The sequence below is a fragment of the Trachurus japonicus genome, chromosome 8 (assembly GCF_045865225.1).
Source record: "Trachurus japonicus isolate A0001 chromosome 8, Traja_1.0".
NCBI classification, from domain to species: Eukaryota; Metazoa; Chordata; class Actinopteri; order Carangiformes; family Carangidae; genus Trachurus; species Trachurus japonicus.
The window spans coordinates 33,487,420-33,506,190 of NC_140914.1; the positions used below are offsets into that span (position 1 = coordinate 33,487,420).

Here is an 18,771-nt window from a genome sequence, read left to right on the forward strand (position 1 = left end):
AATTGGCTGTTGATATGCTTCAAATATCACATTTAATACATGTTTCACATATTGATATGGATGCACTGATACAGTCCATTGATTCTCAATTATTCACAGTTTTCTTTGACCAAATAGAGAAACTCACCCAGTAAGTAGTGTCTATTTACAGTCGAATAGCCATTCAGTCCAATAGAGGTTTTGGTTTTTCTTTGTTTTCCCAGTGTTTCACACAGACAGCAGTGAAGGAGGAAGAGGTCCAGCGCACTGATACCAACCAGCTGTCTTAAGAAAGACGTCTGTTTCCTGGATCCACTGTCTGGAGTACTCAGGTCCTCAAAGTATGTATACCGTTAAATAAAAATACTCACTAATAGAAGTCCTGCACAGGAGCAAAACAGATTAGCAGTCATTCTGATGTATCACTTCATAGCTTGTGACTACTAATGTTTCTGTGTCAACAGAGAATTGCATTATTGTAGCTGCTTGTTGTAACTCAATTAACTTTCTTGCTCAAACAGTTTCTTCTAATGTTGCAGCTGCAGTTGAATTGTACTGCAAAAACTCAAAATCTTACCAAGAATATTTGTCTTATTTCTAGTCAAAATGTCATTTCTAGTCAAAAGAAATCTCATTATACCTAAAATAAGACGCATCACATTAAAAAAGTAGCTTGTTTTTAGACACTTTTTACTTATTTCAAGCATATTTTTACTTGAAATAAGTAGAAAAATCTGACAGTGGAGCACAGAAAACTTGCTTTCACTGGCAGATTTTTCTACTTATTTCAAGTGAAAATTATCTAAAAACAAGTTCATTTTTAGGTGATGAGTCTTATTTTAAGTGGAAAGAGATTAGTTTTGACTAGAAATGAGACATTTTGACAAGAAATACGACAAATATTCTTGGAAAGATTTTGAGTGAGTTGGTATATGCTATATGATATAGTGCCTGTTCTCTTCCCTGTCCTGTGGGATTACTATTTTGGTTTTGTATATTTTGCTATATTGCTTTCCCCTTGTATGTATATACTGATTCTTATTGTACAAGTGGTGTATTGTGTCTTGTGTTATACGTATGTCTGTGTCTACTGTATGGTTGTATCTATGTGTTGTGACTGTATTAGTTGTTTTTGTTCTACTTTTTCCTTGATGGACTTGGAAGAATATAATAGTCAATTTGACTGAATGTTTGGACTCCAGGAAGAATATCTATGCTAATGTGCTGGTGCTATAACTATCCAATAAATGAAATGAAATGGACATATATATATATTTATTTATATCAGTTACATTCAGTCTAGTTGTTCTTAATCTGCAGATCTGGCTCCCTCCAGTGGTCACAGGATAAATCTGAGCGGTCATGAGATGATTCATGAAGTAGGAAAGAGGAAAACACCAAGTTCTACTGCACAGACTCTCTTTTGTTTTCCTTTTAGTTTGGAGTCACAGACCAAAAAGGCTGAGAATCACTGATTTCATTCTGAATAATGTCCAGCAGGTATTATACTCAGGTGATGATGGAATTATTAAAAAATATGCAGTACTCAAAACTACCTATCTTTATACACAATACTCAAATTAGGGATGTCAGACATCAACAGGACTATTTCCCAGGCCAGGTTTCTTTTATTACATGGAAAAAAATTACATTTCCACATAACAGATGAAATTTGATGTCTTTAAATGTCTCCTTGTAGATGAATAATAACAAATTACCTTCTTTTTCATTTCACACCATTATCAGGTCCAATACTTAAATGACCAATACCTGTCAAACTCAGACATGCCGGTGGCCTCAGCTGAACTGTGTTCTGTTTTGACCAAAATAAACTCAGAGGTAGTTATGTAATCATCAGAAAAACAGAAAAATATGAAGCCACAAAACAAAGCATTCTTTTTTTTTTTTCTTAGATCATATTTATTCAGATTAAGTGCTGAAAATAAATACAAAACATTTCTGGAACACATCTGGTAAAGTGACAAAGACCTGCTTCTATCAGGATCTGCTTGTCAGGAAACTCTTGAATTCACTTCGACAGCTTCAGCTGCAGTTTGAAATTTCAGGTATCGACGTTCTTAGACGGACGTCTTCTGCCTCTTTCACCACGATCTAAAGGTCACTCATTAATTTACCCTTTTGTAACAATTACTTACAACCATCCTCTTCGAACAAGAGGTTTTAACCGTGGTTTTTAAAATTATAAATCTGAGTTTGTTTGCTGCAGAGCCCTCCGTCTGGACGAACACTGCTCATTTGTGGCATGAACAAATAACAAATAAGAAGAGGCAATGGAGAGATGGCACACAGTGTTATTATGGATGACTCATGGAAACTCACAGGTGCACTGCCATTAAAGCTTTGTAGCATCCAATTAACTAGACTGAAAAAATATGTCCTGCATTAATTCCAGTTCAACTTTAGCAATTAGTAGATTTGACACCAGATATATATCTAAGTGCTATGGCAACCACACAGACACTGTATGGCTAAACGGTAGCGGACTAAACTAACTACTGAATGCTAGTAGCACATGTAACACAACATAAATAAACAAAACTTGACAGCGGTTTAGGTTTAAACGTGAAATCTGATGCTCTACAAGAGTTAATTAGTCAGAAACCTGCATAATCCTGGATTAGTTACAAGGGCCAATATGGAGTCAGTAACGTTAGCAGAGACCCAGTCGTGTGTCAGAGTGATGAAGGCCTGTGTGTGTGTGTGTGTGTGTGTGTGTGTGTGTGTGTGTGTGTGTGTGTGTGTGTGCTGTGGAAGGCACTGGCACACTTGCAGTACAATCTCCTTTACTAAAAGTATCAGAAAGAGACATTCAATGCCAACAGATATCATGTTCTACCACACACGGATTTAAAGGGATAGTTCACCCAAAATTGAAATTTCACTCATTATCTACTCACCCTCATATCGACTAAGGGCAGGGAGAAGTTTCAGAGTCCTCCGTGCCTTCTCTGAGTTACAGGGGGTCTCGGCGTAGCAGTGCATGTCCATAGAACGGTTGCAAATGGATACCAACTGTCTTCGTAACAAAAAGACACACCAAAAAACATCCAAATACCTCCATGCTGCTCGTATGTAATATCCGTCTTGTATTGAAGCCCCGAAATGCGAAATTGTCCCGAAAAAAATGTAAGTATGTAATGTAATAAGTCTATATTTCAAGTTTGTTTGTAGCGGAAGCTTCTCTTCCCGGTTCGTCAAATTTGGACGAACCAGGGTCCGTCCTCTTCCCAGTTCGTCCAAAATTTGACGAACTGGGAAGAGGAGCTTCGAGAAGCTTCTGCTACAAACAAGCTTGAAATATAGACTTATTTAATTTTTTTCGGGACAATTTCGCATTTCGGGGCTTCAATACAAGAGGGACATTACATACGAGCAGCATGGAGGTATTTGGATGTTTTTTGGTGTGTCTTTTTGTTACGAAGACAGTTGGTATCCATTTGCAACTGTTATATAGACATGCACTGCTACGCCGAGACCCCCTGTAACTCAGAGAAGCCACGGAGGACTCTGAAACTTCTCCCAGCCCTTAGTCCACATGAGGGGGAGTAGATAATGAGTGAAATTTCAATTTTGGGTGAACTATCCCTTTAACACCAGTGGTAACTTCAATGGAGAGAACATGTGGAGGATGACGATGGAGATGTTTATAGAGAAAGTGGTTGTGTACTGTTTGACAAGAGGGCAGAGAGAGAGAGAGAGGCAGTAGTCCATTAACGTCCACTCAGAACACAGATCAGTGTGTGATGGAAGTGTTTGCTCATCTGTCTGTGTGTGTGCCATCTTTTATGTGAAGCTGCACTCAGAGGAAAGGGTTAACATCAAATGCGTTATAATACCAGTAAGGATCTGGATACTTTGTGTATCATTCATCTGTTTGTCTAGAGAGGTCTAAGAAGGCAAATGGAAATTGTTTTTGTGTACGTGTGTGTGTGTGTGTGTGTGTGTGTGTGTGAGAGGTTTGTTTAGTCATCCACTCCGATGTTGCGGAACAGGTAGGACATGGACTCTCCGTTGTGGATGCGACGAATGGCCTCCGACAGGATCATGCTGATGTCGGCCGTTTTGATCTTTGGACACTGGAGCTTCTGGAGCTCGTGTGGAATCGTGTTGGTCACCACCACCTGGAGGAGAGAAGCCACAGGAGGAGGTGAAGACGGAGGAGAGGGAGGCGTCAACAAAGTGAGGAGGGAATAATAAAAGCAGAACGCGACCTCGTCGATGGCCGACTCCTCGATGAACCTGGGGGCGTCGCAGGAGAGGATGCCGTGCGTTGCCATGACGTAGATCTTGTAGGCCCCTCTTTCCTTCAGCGTCTCTGCCGCCGCCACAAAACTGTCCACGTCGTCAATGATGTCGTCCTATAGGACAAACACATCTGTCTCAACCACACTGACACTTATGATTCATGAGGCGTGGTACACCAAACATGACAAGTCATTTTATAGTGTTTACAGTCCTGAATCTTGGAAGAAATTATAGGGGACATATCACTAAATATCACTTTTTGAAGACTCTTTAACATATATTTAGGTGTTTGTCTTGCCTTCCGGCCACCAAAATGTGAGAATTGACAAAATAATCTGTAATGTTCAGGCCTATCCACTTGGTTTTACCAGCTGTTCCCTCAGTTGTCTTCCAGTGATGTAACTAGGACTCGAATTTGCACAATACCTTCTTACCTGGTACCAGTAGAAGGGGCGGGGCAAGCAGTGGTTCATTTGCATTTAAAGGGACAGGCACTGAAACCAGTCGTTCTGAACAGGGCTGTTTAGAGAGGATGAAAAGAGCTGTGATGTTTGATCCTTGGGGGATTTTGACCAAAGCATGTCACAGACATGTCTTTAAGACACCTGGGAACTATTTTAATTATGGAAAGGGGGCAGAATATGTCTCCTTTAAGTCAAGTAGAAATGTAGATACAGCTACAGTTACACTTAGCTTCAGATATTGTTGTGTTTACAAGATGATAATACGCCCTCTGGAGGCTACAGTGAGTCATCAGAAAGTGATGAGATGGGCTTGTTAGCTCATTAGCATGCTAACTTCAGTAGGACAAAAGATATATTGATGTTGCTTTATATTCATTTCTTTTGGATTAGTGAGTAATCCAAAAGAAATGAATATATATATATATATATATATGTATATACAGCTATTAATGCTATTGTTAGCAACATAGCAGTAGGAAACCTTCCAAACTGCTGCATTAACCTGTAAGTATACTGTATAGATTTTAGTTGCAGGAAAGCAGCTCACAGCGTTTGAAACATTTGATTGGTCGACTCATTTTCAGACTTGGATTGAAATAATTCTTCAAATACACTCGTATTTCTGTACCGTTATCACCTCTGTAGTTTATCTAGAAGCTGAGGCCCTTTAGGCCGCTGCAACATGCTCTTATAAAAATTAGACTGAGAGAATGGATGTTTTCCCAGGGGTTTATTGTTTGTTATGTTGAACTAAAGTGGGATCACACAGTGAGGCACTGGTTTTCCGCCGGTCCATCAGTTGTTAGACTGGTGTATGTGCCTCCACTCGTTCGGCTGCTTCACATTCTCTCTGCTCACACTGGAACAGTGACTTCTAAAGCTCATTAAAGCCACAGCAAAACAGAGAAGAATAAGCAATTCTCTGTGGAAAACCCACACTCTGGATCCATTGATAGTGGCGTCATGAAGGCATTGTACAGTGTTCATCCCTCCCACAGGACCACTTTCCTTTATGTCTCGCACAGAGATACCGACCTGCAGCCAAACAGCAGCTTCTTCTCTCTGCTGCAGCTAATCATTTGGCAAACTGTGAATCACTGTGTGTGATGTTTTTACATCTTTTAAAGGACCTCCATAAAAATGCTTATTCATAATATGATGAAATGTGATTCAGTAGGCCATAAATAATGTGTTCAAACCCATCAAACCGTATATTCTCACCACGATGATGGCGATACGTCCTCCTACATCTCCTACCACAGTGATGGGAGGCTTCTCTTTAGGGATCAACACTGGAAACAACAACAACAACAACAACAACAACAACAACAGGACACAGACACAGTTAGACACACTGTGTTTCAGGTTATCTTTGATCGACATTCTGTATGTTACTTTCTAAAGCCGTTTTCCCACTAAAATTAGCGGGTCGACGCGGGGGAGAGCATAAACCAGTCGCCCCACTCTCATTCAATCGTTTTTGGTCAGTGTTGTTTGATCTTTTGATCCCAGTCTTGAATGAGAGCAGAGCTTTGTTTTGGTACGTGATATGAGACGCAACCGGCGCAATGACATGGCGTCACGTAACGCTCAACGTCATCACGTAAATTAGCGGGTTGACCCGGGCAGTGGCGTGCACAGATTTTTGAAGGGCAGGGGCGAAAAGGAAAAACAATGGCACATATTTTGGCTGTCATGAGGGCACTTTAGCACGCGTTTTGGCTGTCATGAGGGCACTTAAGCACACGTTTTGGCTCCTAGAGGGCACTTTAGCACACATTTTGGCTGCCATGAGGGCACTTTAGCATGTGTTTTGGCTTCCAAGAGGGCACTATAGCACGCATTTTGGCTCCCAGGGGGCACTCTAGCACGCATTTTGGCTGTCATGAGGGCACATAAGCATGCGTTTTGGCTCCTAGAGGGCACTTTAGCACACGTTTTGGCCCCCATGAGGGCACTTTAGCATGTGTTTTGGCTTCCAAGAGGGCACTTTAATGCGCATTTTGGCTCCCAGGGGGCACTCTAGCACGCGTTTTTTAACAATTGGGCCACAAGGGGGGGGCACACCACTGGACCTGGGTCTGGCGTTCCCCACTGGAAGCCGATCAGAGCCGAGCCGATTGAAGGCCGCATCGCTTGCCGAGTCATTTGACGCGGGTCGAAAAAGCCGATTGTTAGCGGGTTTAAACAGGTTTTTTGGCCAGTGGGAAAGGGGTATATGGTAGATTCTCAGACGGCTTGGTGTTTACAGGGCTCATCTGTACTGTGTGTGCATTACATGGTATCTCCATGCTGGGGTGAATGGCTCCGGTGGTCTTGACGGTGGGTGGGGAGTGTCGTCCGTCTACCTGGTCCGACTCTGCGTCCTGAGCTTCGCCGTGGATCACTGCTATACCCAGACGCAGCCGCTCTGCAAATGACTGAGCCCTGCACGCACACAGGAACACACACACACACACACACACACATATATATATATATATATATATATATATATATATATATATATATATATATATACACACACAATGGGTAATGATTAATAACAATGTACCGAGCTCCTTTATCTGAAGGCAGCAGTTGAGTTAAAATCTGTTCAACAATAAAAGGTTGAAAAAAGACAAGCACAGTGGTGAGAGGAGAACAACAGGTAGTCCATGGGCCAGAGGCCAAAATTTGACTTTTTGGTACCACTCAGAGTGGCAAAATCTAGTAACATTTTTTGAAAAGGTACATGTCCATAGATGATATTTTGGTATGATAACCCATCCTAAGTGGTAGCTTTTTGACAGTTATCAGCTCATAAAGTTATCAACCCCCTGCAAAAAATAGGCCTCTAAACGCAGGGGGCATATCTTGTTTTGTGCTCATTTTCAGACCTTTACTCATATGTTATGAGGGCATGTTTGGTAGCATTTTAAAGTGTACAATCCTAGCTTTCATTTAGACCTAGTTTTGGGCCTATCTACAAAATATAAAGGTCACATGGTCAAAGGTCAATCTGTCTCAAGAACTATTTTTCCACTATTTTCGCCTAAACTGTAGTCTTTCTTTTAACACTGTGAAATGTAGGAACAGCACTGACACAAATAACAAAAACTGAAATACTCACAGGACAGGACTCAACAATTCAGGAAATGCATAATCTTCCCATAATTTCCTACTATGAGGGATGATTATGGGTCTTAAAGTGGAACATGGGCCCAGGCGAGAATTGTCAATAACTGCTAATTCCTCTGTATTTCTCAAAGAGTTTTTATGTTTTCTATATATCTTTGTCCTAGTTATAATCATCATCATCATCATTATAGTCCAGAGTTAAGGCAACTTCTTCATCCTCCTCCACCCTCTGATTTGTGCATGTTTGCATATTTCTGTACACTCGAGATTGTTGGTGAGGCCAGGGGCATGTCCAGAGTATTTTCTGGTGGGGGGCACATGGGGTAGCAACAGTGAATCCGGGGGGGGGGGGGGTGGGGGGTGGGGGCACCCAAGTAACACCCAGTAACACCCAAGTAACAAAAATGAAGGCTACCACCCAAGTAACAAAAATGAAGGCTACCACTGATCGCTCTCTTCAATATTTATATTGTACAGTTACACACTATTTTTAGTAGGCTATGTCTTGCAGCATTAATGCCTATGCCTATGACATTTTCATTTTCCGCTGTCAGTGTCAACATTAAGATTATAATCAATCAATTACTAATCAACTCTATGTTATTAACAAAAAGCAGAATAAGCAACATAAATTCTCAATGAACAATATCTTATACTCTTACCCACTAGTTAGAGCTCAGCTCTGGACAATAAACGTCTCAGTGTTTTGTGTAACAGTCAACATACAGAATAACCAGAACAAGCATTTCTCAAATGTTGAAATTGACAACAACAATCTTACACCATTTTCTTTATTTAGTAGACAGAACACTGGGAAGTTTGCTGTAGCCTACAGTGTTTATTAAGGGCCTTATCTAAGGCTAACTAAGATCCCAGATAAGGGGCGCTAAATTGCATGCTCGTAGTACAATTTTGCGTGTTTGGTTAGCGCAAGCAAAATAGGCAATCTACTAAGAGTAACCCGCTAAATGACGACACGCGCAAACCGCAGTATTTAAATTAGTGCTTTGCGTGTGGTAATCGTTTCCGCCATGGAGAGTGTGGACAGAGATCTGGATGGCCACAAACGCAGAATGAAAATTTGATCTGATGGATTAATAGAGGGACAAATAAACATATTGTCGAGCTGCAGCAGAAGAAACGAGGGAGATTATATGTGATTGGTAAAACAAGAAGAGAACAGATGAAGTACAGAGAAGATGAAGAGAAAGGCCTATAAGGCAAAGAACAAAAGAAAAATGTGGTTCATCATAAAACCTTGGCAAACGAGGAAGAGCTGCTGTGATGAGTGTTGGGCAGCAGGTGTCCACTCGGGTCTAAACACCCTGACCAGAGGGATGATAGACGGAGTGAAGGCAGCGGTGACGTCTCAGTCCCGGTCCCAGAGCAGAGCAGCCAGGTACTGGAGAGGAGCGCACCGGAGGAGAGACGTGCGTTGTGCATAAAGGACTTTTAACACACCTGAAAAACTGCTACAGTTCGCTAGAATGACCCAGACGTGAGGAAATGCAGAGATATACAAGCTTTTGCCCTGGAAAATATTAATTCAGTAACCGCAGCCATTTGTGGCAAAGCTGTGCCAGTTAAGACCTGCCTTTCAAACGTGCTAAATAAAGACGCAAAAACACCAGTTTCAGGTTTGGTAAATCACATTGCGTGCACTAAATAAATCTATTTGCATCTACTCCACCCAATATTTTGCACATTCTGGCAGAAACGCCCATATTTGCATATTTAAATTCATTTTTTACCTTTACCTTTACCTTTAGATCAGCTTCAGCATGTGTTTGCGTGTGCAATCAAGTTTGCGGTTTTATACACACAAACCTTTAGTAGTTCTGGCCCTATGGTCAGAAATTTGTGCTTATATAGTAGGTCTGCACACTGAACATAGGAGTGGTTAAGAGCATTTCACAGTAATTGACCACGAGTCATTGACCATTGGGGGGGCACACAGGGTGGCCAATCAGATTTTAGGGGGGGCAGGTGCCCCTCCATGCCACCATGGCAGACCCGCCCCTGGGTGAGGCAGAAGTCTGGTAGCCTACAGGTCTTTGTATGTGGTTGAAGGGTCTGACGGCGCTGAGTCCAGGCCAAATTTACCCCCAGGGGACAATAAAGTATATATATATATATATATATATATCAACCAGGAGTTATTGAAGGTCAACCAGTGTGGTTGTGTTGGTCACTGTAGCATGTACAGCAACTCCCAAGCTGATCCCACAAGAATTCATTTGGGTTGAGGTCTGGACGCCAATCAGGTACCAGCCATACACCTGTGACTGACACACACATGGCAGCACTTGGAGCTCAGTACAAGAGTAAATACCCACGGGAGGATATTGCAGGGGATTTTGGCATTTTTGGGAGGCACTACCCACTCATCCTGACATCCCAACTCTTCTTAAAGAATTAACTTCAACCTGCGTGCTTGATCCCATTCCATCTAGCTTCATGAATAACTGTCTCTCCATCATCACTCCTCTCATCACTTCAATTATCAACACCTCCCTCACCTCAGGCTTTGTCCCTCCTTCAATGAAGCTTTTGTCACCCCCATCCTGAAGAAACCTGGTCTCAGTCCCAACATCATGAACAATTTCTGGTCAATTTCAAACCTTCCATTTTTCTCTAAAATACGTCAACGTGTCATTTATGCACAACTGAAAGCCCATCTCAGCCAACAACCTATTTGGACCATTTCAATTTGGATTCCATAGACAATACAGACAGCTCTTTAAAATCACCAATGACATCCTCCTCGCCTCAGACTCCGACCACCTCACCATCCTCATCCTTCTCGACCTCACCACAGCCTTAGACACCATCAGTCACTCCATCCTCCTCTCCTGTCTTTCCTCCACCCTAAACATCACTGGAACTGCACTCTCTTGAATTCAGTCATATCTGCTCCTCCACTGTCCCCCTGTCCCAAGGTCTGGTCCCCTCCTCTTCATCCTGTACTAACATCATCCATCGCCAAGGTCTCCAGTTTCACTGTTGCGCCAATGACATCCAGCTTTACATTTCTACAAAATCCACTCCACTTTCATCTCCTGCCTCAACAATATTAAATCATGGATGCAACACAACTTTCTGAAACTTCACTATGACAAATCAGATATTATTCATTGATCCCAAATCTCTCGCAAAATCTACAGACAACATCTCCCTAACTCCCTCCCCCCACATCCATAACCTTGGAATTTCCTTTGACAGCACCCTCTCCTATGATCGTTACATCACCCAGATAGCCCGGACTGCCTTCTTTCACTTATTGCCTGATTTCGTCCCTCCCTTCATCCTAACCCTCTCTGCTGCTGAAACCTTTATACGCCTTCGTCACCACCAGACTTGATTATTGCAACAGCATCTTTTATGGCCTCTCATCCAGAACCCTCAATAAACTCCAGTATATCCAGAATTCTGCTGCCTACCTGCTCACTTATACTTGTCCCCATGACCATATCACCCCTGTCCTCCAAAACCTTCACTGGCATCCTGTTTCTTACCGTATACAGTTTCGATGCCAACCTCCTGTACTACCCCCCATGACCAAGCATTGGACCTGGGGCGACAGAGCCTTCAGCGTCGCTGCCCCCTCCCTCTGGAACTCTCTCCCCAAATCTTCAACTGCACCGACCTGTCCACCTTTAAGACCCTTATCAAAGTCTTTGAAGCACTTCAAAATAAAATGTATTATTATTATTATTTAGCTGTAATGCTCACTCCCAGTCCAACCTTGTCATAAAGGTGACTTATCAGGCTTTCCAGCAATAATTGCTTGGATTTATATATCGCTTTTTGGCACTCAAAGCATTTTTACACAGTAACGGTGGTGGTAAGCTACAATTGTAGCCAGAGCTGTCCTGGGGCAGACTGACAGATGTGTGGCTGCCAATGTGCACCAACAGCCCCCCTGACCACCACCAAACATGCATACACATCACACGAGGCAAGGTGGATAAGATCTATGCTTACGACAGCAACTGGGGTGGGGCGGGATTTGAACCTCTGGTTATTGGACGACCCACTCCACCTCCTTAGCCACTGTCATCCCAATATAAAATACAACACCAACTGTATGTGAAATGACTGACTGAAATAACGTTTTACATTTTTTCTTTGAGTTGTTTATATTTAGACATGCTTGTGTCAGAAACTTTGGTCTTCTTTTTGTACTGTGCGTACTGCCTAGCTATATGTTAAAGGGATAGTTCAACATTTTGGCAAATTGGCCCATTGCCATAATCGCTATAGTCATAGCAGTAGGTTCGTTACCTTTAATTGTCGGTGTAAGCTATTTTTAGAACGGAGGAGTGGAGCGGCAGGCTGCTCAGAGCTACGCTATGGAGGCTAAGGGAATTTCTTGGTTTTCCTCATCAAACTCATCAAATACACAATCCAACAACTCCACAACGCTCTGGTGGACAAGTTGTGACCTGCACAATCACCACGCTGTGAGATAATAACGGAACGTTACGAGACGGAGCTGTTTTAGAGGTAAATTCATGCAAAACCGCTGATGCGTGTTGCGTTCAGGGACTGTTTTTCAGCAAGCAGTCTCTGTATTTACCCTGTATTTACCTCGAAAACGGCTCCGTTTCGTAACGTTCCATTATTATCTCATAGCGTGGTGATTGTGCAGGTCACAACTTGTCCATGAAAGCGTTTTGGAGTTTTGGGATTTTGTATTTGATGAGTTTGATGAGGGAAACCAAGAAATTCCATTAGCCTCCATAGCGTAGCTCTGAGCAGCTCGCCGCTCCGCTCCTCCGTTCTAAAAATAGCTTACACCGACAAATAAAGGTAACGAACCTACTGCTATGACTATAGCAATTATGGCAATGGGCCAATTTGCCAAAATGTTGAACTATCCCTTTAATAATTGAAAACCCCAATCAAAAGACCGAAGGGGAATGCGAGAGCCAAGAAAGAGTTACAGAGAGTTTATGTTCTATTCTGTTACATTTTAATAAGGCTTTTCTAAAGTTATAATGTCTCTAAATTATATTTGTGGTGCTGAAAAGATGAAACAGCAGCTGTAGGGTGGACAGAGCATTCCATGCCAGTCACCACTGGCGGTCTTTTTTTTTTAAATGGCTGCCACAGTCATCAGAATTAAAATTTGCAGTGGCCCAATATCCAGATTCATTAAACATATATTCAGCAATCAGTGTACCAAATTTGATGCTTTTATCACAAAATGAACAATTGTCTAGCTATGCCGTCCCACTATAAGGTTAATTGAGCCAACTAGAAAGTATGAACAAAGTTAGCTAAGCAAATAAATTACATCATACTGTATCTGATGGAGGCAATCCCAATATGTGTTAAAACAGATATATGCCTAGAAAAGGCTATTTATAACTAATTTATCAATTATTATTTAAAGAGCTCGGACGCTCAAACCTACAAAGCATACTTTGGACTGGTGATGATGATGATGATTAGGGTAAAGATGTAGAGAGTAAAAAGTGCACGAAAATGTGCAAACTGCATACATGCACAAATCAGAGGGTGGAGGAGGATGAAGAAGTTGCCTTAACTCTGGACTATAATGATGATGATGATTATAACTAGGACAAAGATATATAGAAAACATAAAAACTCTTTGAGAAATACAGAGGAATTAGCAGTTATTGACAATTCTCGCCTGGGCCCATGTTCCACTTTAAGACCCATAATCATCCCTCATAGTAGGAAATTATGGGAAGATTATGCATTTCCTGAATTGTTACAGTCCTGTGAGTATTTCAGTTTTTGTTATTTGTGTCAGTGCTGTTCCTACATTTCACAGTGTTAAAAGAAAGACTACAGTTTAGGCGAAAATAGTGGAAAAATAGTTCCTGAGACAGATTGACCTCTGACCATGTGACCTTTATATTTTGTAGATAGGCCCAAAACTAGGTCTAAATGAAAGCTAGGATTGTACACTTTAAAATGCTACCAAACATGCCCTCATAACATATGAGTAAAGGTCTGAAAATGAGCACAAAACAAGATATGCCCCCTGCGTTTAGAGGCCTATTTTTTGCAGGGGGTTGATAACTTTATGAGCTGATAACTGTCAAAAAGCTACCACCATGGGTTATCATACCAAAATATCATCTATGGACATGTACCTTTTCAAAAAATGTTACTAGATTTTGCCACTCTGAGTGGTACCAAAATCTGGTCTGGCCCATGGACTAAGGGGTGTGTCATTAACATGTTAATTAACTTCAAACAGAATGGAGTTGGAGCTCAGCACAGTTGAAGGTGATTTAATAAACACAGCAGGTTGTAGAAAACCTACTGTACCTTTTGGCAGATGCTGGAGATTTGGCCACGATCACAGCGTTTCTATAGTCGGGGATCTGAAGGGGGACGGAAAATAAAGAGGCTCATTAACATCACATTCAAAGTCAATCACTTGTCGCCATCCTAACAGCCTTTTCTTTTGTAACACTGAAACGTATAAACAATCGATCTCAGTCGTCTGTGTGTGTGTAGCTTAACAGCTTAACAAATCTACAAAGTAACAGGCTGATCTTGATACTTCTACCTCCAGGAACAAGGAGGCGAACTAATGAGGATGATGATTTTATGCCTGGGGCCTGTTAGTTTTAACCTTTAGCCATTTTGAATTATTCAATTTTAAAACCTTCTTGTTCAAGAAAAAAATAAGACCAGTTATCATCATACTAACCAAAATATCAAAGTACGGCCAATTTCTCAGTAAAGTATCCTGCAGCAGTAAAAACTGTTTGTAATTGAGGGGTCGACAATATAAATGGCCCGGTGGCCCGGATGTACTTTTAAAACCGCTAGTGAAATTAATGCCTTGAAAAAAAAAAAAGTAAAAAATCTAATTTCAACTGCAGCTGGAGCAGCTCGCTCCCGCGGAACGCGCGCCACTCGCTCACTGCTGCTGATTGAAGGTTGTCACAAGAACCAATAAGAACCTTGAAGTCCACTTTTCCCAGTACTTGGCAAATTGTTCAGCTCGTAGTCTTAGGACAAAGGTCCGTTTTTCCATGCACTGTATTTCGTTAACAATGGTGATCCAGTCATTCTTTGATGGCAAATTTGTCTGCAGCCATTTCCGTGTAATGGCCTTTTTGCTTGCAGCCAAAAGCACTTTGTAAAGATAGTTGTCCTGAGCCATAAGTCCAACTGGGAATTTACCCAGGTATAACGTGATGAAAGAAAAATCAACTTCTAAACCAAGGATTGACTGAATTTCTTCAGCAAGCGCTTGCCAATATGGTTGGATAAGCGGGCAAGCCCACAATATATGAAAGTGATCGGCCATTGTCTGGCCACATTGTCTCCAGCATTTATCCTGTCCCTGAAAACCCTGCTGTTTAAATTTCAATTTAGGAGTAACAAAAATTTTTATTATGTTCTTCCAGCAGAATTCTCGCCAGGCTCTGGAGTTGGTGGTTTTAGCTTGACCTGCCCAAACAGATTTCCAATCATCCTCAGATATCTCCAGGCCAGACTCCGCCTCCCATTTTTGCTTAACCTGGATAGTAGAATGGTTCTTGGAGTTTTGTAGTCTTTTGTAAATTTGTGAAATTAAATGTTTACTGTCTTTAGCATTATATGCATCTATAAATACACTGATCAGATTGGCATCTTTATTATCTGTTAGTTTTATTTCCTTGTTGAAGTAATCTCTGACCTGGAAATATCTGAACATATCCTCTCTTCCCAGTCTGTATGATTTACAGATGTGGGTGAAAGACTGTAGGCCATCCTTATCAACTATAGTGCAGTAGGTAGTAATACCATTGTGTGTCCACTGCCTGAATCGCTTACCTAGAAGCGATGGTATAAATTCTGAGTCATATGACACCCATTTCAATATTTTTGCATGCTTCTCAAGATGGAGTTTTTTACAGGAGCTAAACCACACCTTAAGAGCAGCCCTGGTCCAGCTATTTAATTTATCCAGGTGGGGATCATGGTGTTGGCAATTACCTAATAAAGCCTGTATTGGTGTTTCACATTGCTTTAACTCCAAGTCTTTCCATATAGCTGAATAGTTTGGATTACACCAGCAAGCTAGAGGTTTTAGCTGGGCAGCAATATAATAGTCCTCCACACATGGTAGAGAGAGTCCCCCCTCATCTTTAGGTAACTGCAAGGTCTTATATTTTATTCGGGGCCTCTTACTGTTCCAGACAAATCTTGATATAATTCTATTCCATTCCCTAAAATCTTTTGCAGGGATCTCTACAGGAAGTGACTGGAATAAATACAGTAGCCGGGGAAGGACATTCATTTTTATCGTTTCAATTCTATTTGACATGTCTAAAGGTAGTACAGTCCATCTATCTAGATCTGCTTTGATATTCTTAATAACTGGATCATAATTTGTCTAATATATTTTGGTAATGTCTTTTGGGATCCAAACTCCTAAATATTTAATGGCAGGGGCGTCCCATTTAAAATCAAATCTGCCTTTCAAGTCAGTGTTCGGTGTGAAATTATATGTGAGTATCTGGGTCTTGTGTGTATTCAATTTATACCCGGAATATGAGCCAAACAGTCTCAAAAGAGACATCAGCTTTGGTATACTTCTTTGTAAATCAGTTAAAGTGAGCAATATGTCATCTGCGAACAGACTTATCTTATACTCACTGCCTCCGATTGAAATGCCTTTAATCTCTGGATCCTCCCTTATTGCCTGAGCTAAGGGCTCTATGAAGAGCGCAAAGAGGGCGGGGCTTAGTGGGCATCCTTGGCGACAACCTCTCTCAAGCTTGATAGATTGTGATAGGTGACCATTGATTCTTATTCTGGCGGTGGGGTTTGAATAAAGTGATCTAATACACTGAACAGATTTTTCATTAAAGCCAAAACGTTGAAGTGTTTGATAGAGGAAGCCCCATCCAACAGAGTCAAACGCTTTCTCTGCATCTAGACTAATGAGTGTTGCACTAATATTTCCCTTAATCACATAATCTACCACATGGAGTGTTCGTCTAATATTGTCCTGAGTCTGTCTTTCTCGGACAAATCCTGTTTGGTCAGGGTCTATCATTTCAGAGACAATATGTTCTATCCTTTTGGCCATAATTGAGGCAAATAGCTTATAGTCCGTATTCAAAATGGATATCGGCCTATAGGAACTACATTCTCCCTTGTCTTTTCCCTCCTTAGGAATTATTGATATTACTGCCTCGCTCCAAGATTGGGGCATCTGGCCTTCCTTAAGGGTGTGATTGAAGCATCTAAGAAGAAAAGGCATCATCTCAAGTTTGAATGTTTTGTACCATTCGCTAACAAATCAATCTGACCCTGGTGTTTTGTTGGCCTTAAGTCGAGAGTTAGCGCCACCCAGTTCAGCAGTTGTTATCTCAGCTGTCAGTGTATTATTTTGATGTTCTCCTATTGAGGGAAGAGTCTTCAGGACTTCAGGAACTCATCAATTACAGAGTCATCAGCTTTGTCAGGTTGAGTATATAAGTCTTTGTAGTAGACTTCAAAAGCTTGTTGAATTTCTTCTAGTTTATGGCAGACTTTGTTGTTTTTTGGGTTTCTTATTTTGTAAACAGTTCTTTCTGTTTGTTGTTTACGTAATCTCCAAGACAGAAGCTTCATAGCCTTTGGGCCGGTTTCATAATATTTTTGTTTAGTAAACCTCATTTTCTTCATCATAAATCTGATTTATTTCTTGTTTAATACACTTTAGTTGGGCCCATGTTTGTGGGTCTCTGTGGGTCGAATGTTGAGTTTCAAGGTTCTTCAGTTTAGACTGCAGCTCTGCTAAGTGTTTTTGTTTCTCCTTTTTCCTGTGGGATGCAAAGGCTATGAGTTTACCCCTAAGTACTGCCTTCCAGGCATCCCACAGGACATTTGGTGACACTGTTCCATTATCATTATTTAGCATATATTCTTTTAACTGTTCTTTTATATATTCCTTACAAACTCTATAATTCAACAAGCTAGTATTGAGCCTCCATAGAGTATTCTTCCTTTTATTGTTTAGATGTAGAGAGAGGTATACTCCTGAATGATCTGACACATCTCTAACTCCTATCTTACATTCACTTATTCTGTGTCTATCAGCATTAGAGATAAAAAAAAAAAATCCAATCTGGAATATTCTGCGTGACAAGGGGAGTAGTAAGTAAATTGTTTTTCTGTGGGGTGAAGATCCCTCCATATATCTATCATACCAAATTCCCTAAGCATTTTCCACATGAATACTGAGTTTTGGTTTCTCCTCTTGTGTAAATTTGTTGAGTCAAGTTTGGGTTGCAATTGAATATTCAAGTCACCCCCACAGATTAAAGTTCCTGATGACTCTTGGGCTAGTAAGTCAAATATTTTTTTAATAAATGATCTGTCGTGCCCTGGTGGCATATATACATTTAACAAAGTGACTTCATTGAGATCAATCATGCCTTTAACTAAAATATAGCGACCCTCCTTATCTTTAATTTGGCCGGTTAATTGGAATTGTAGCTTATTTGAGAGTAGAATTGCCACTCCCCTTTTATGTCCAGATTTGTGGGAGGAGTAGAATGTGTTAGTGAACCCCATCTTTTTTAATTTTTCATGTTCTGAGTTAGAGAGATGTGTCTCTTACCAGAAAGCCACTTGGATATTTTCCCTTTTAATTTAAGTGTTATTATCTTATATTCCTGAAAGTCCATTTGCTTTGTTTCCTTGTGTCATTAATAGCCTGTTGCAACCTGTAACACCTTACCCTTGAACTTGGGTAGGAACAACTAGAGAAATGTAAATACAAAACATAGTGAGTATACAACAAATTGACTTCCACTGTTAAAGAGTTTACGTGCTCTTTAAAATTGAGGGGAAAGCCTGATTTAACAAAAGGGCCCCTCTTTGAGGTTACAAAAGTTACTTCAGTTGGCATAGTACTCTACCATGGCAGTCTTTCCACCAGACCACTCTCCCATTTTCAATTGGCCTGCTTAAC

General features: G+C 41.0%; 1 protein-coding gene across 1 annotated transcript in view; it reads right to left on the reverse strand.

Moving 5' to 3' along the window:
• Positions 1-3,922: 3,922 nt before the first annotated feature.
• LOC146983873 (phosphoribosyl pyrophosphate synthase-associated protein 2) overlaps positions 3,923-18,771 on the reverse strand; it is a 33,904-nt gene continuing 19,055 nt past the window's right edge. The window contains exons 7-11 of the mRNA XM_085785242.1: positions 14,136-14,191; positions 6,988-7,136; positions 5,931-6,001; positions 4,212-4,358; positions 3,923-4,121 (exon numbers count right to left, since the gene is read on the reverse strand). Coding sequence (XP_085641368.1) covers positions 3,963-4,121; positions 4,212-4,358; positions 5,931-6,001; positions 6,988-7,136; positions 14,136-14,191 — 582 coding nt within the window. The 3' untranslated portion in view covers positions 3,923-3,962. The remainder of the gene's footprint in view (positions 4,122-4,211; positions 4,359-5,930; positions 6,002-6,987; positions 7,137-14,135; positions 14,192-18,771) is intronic.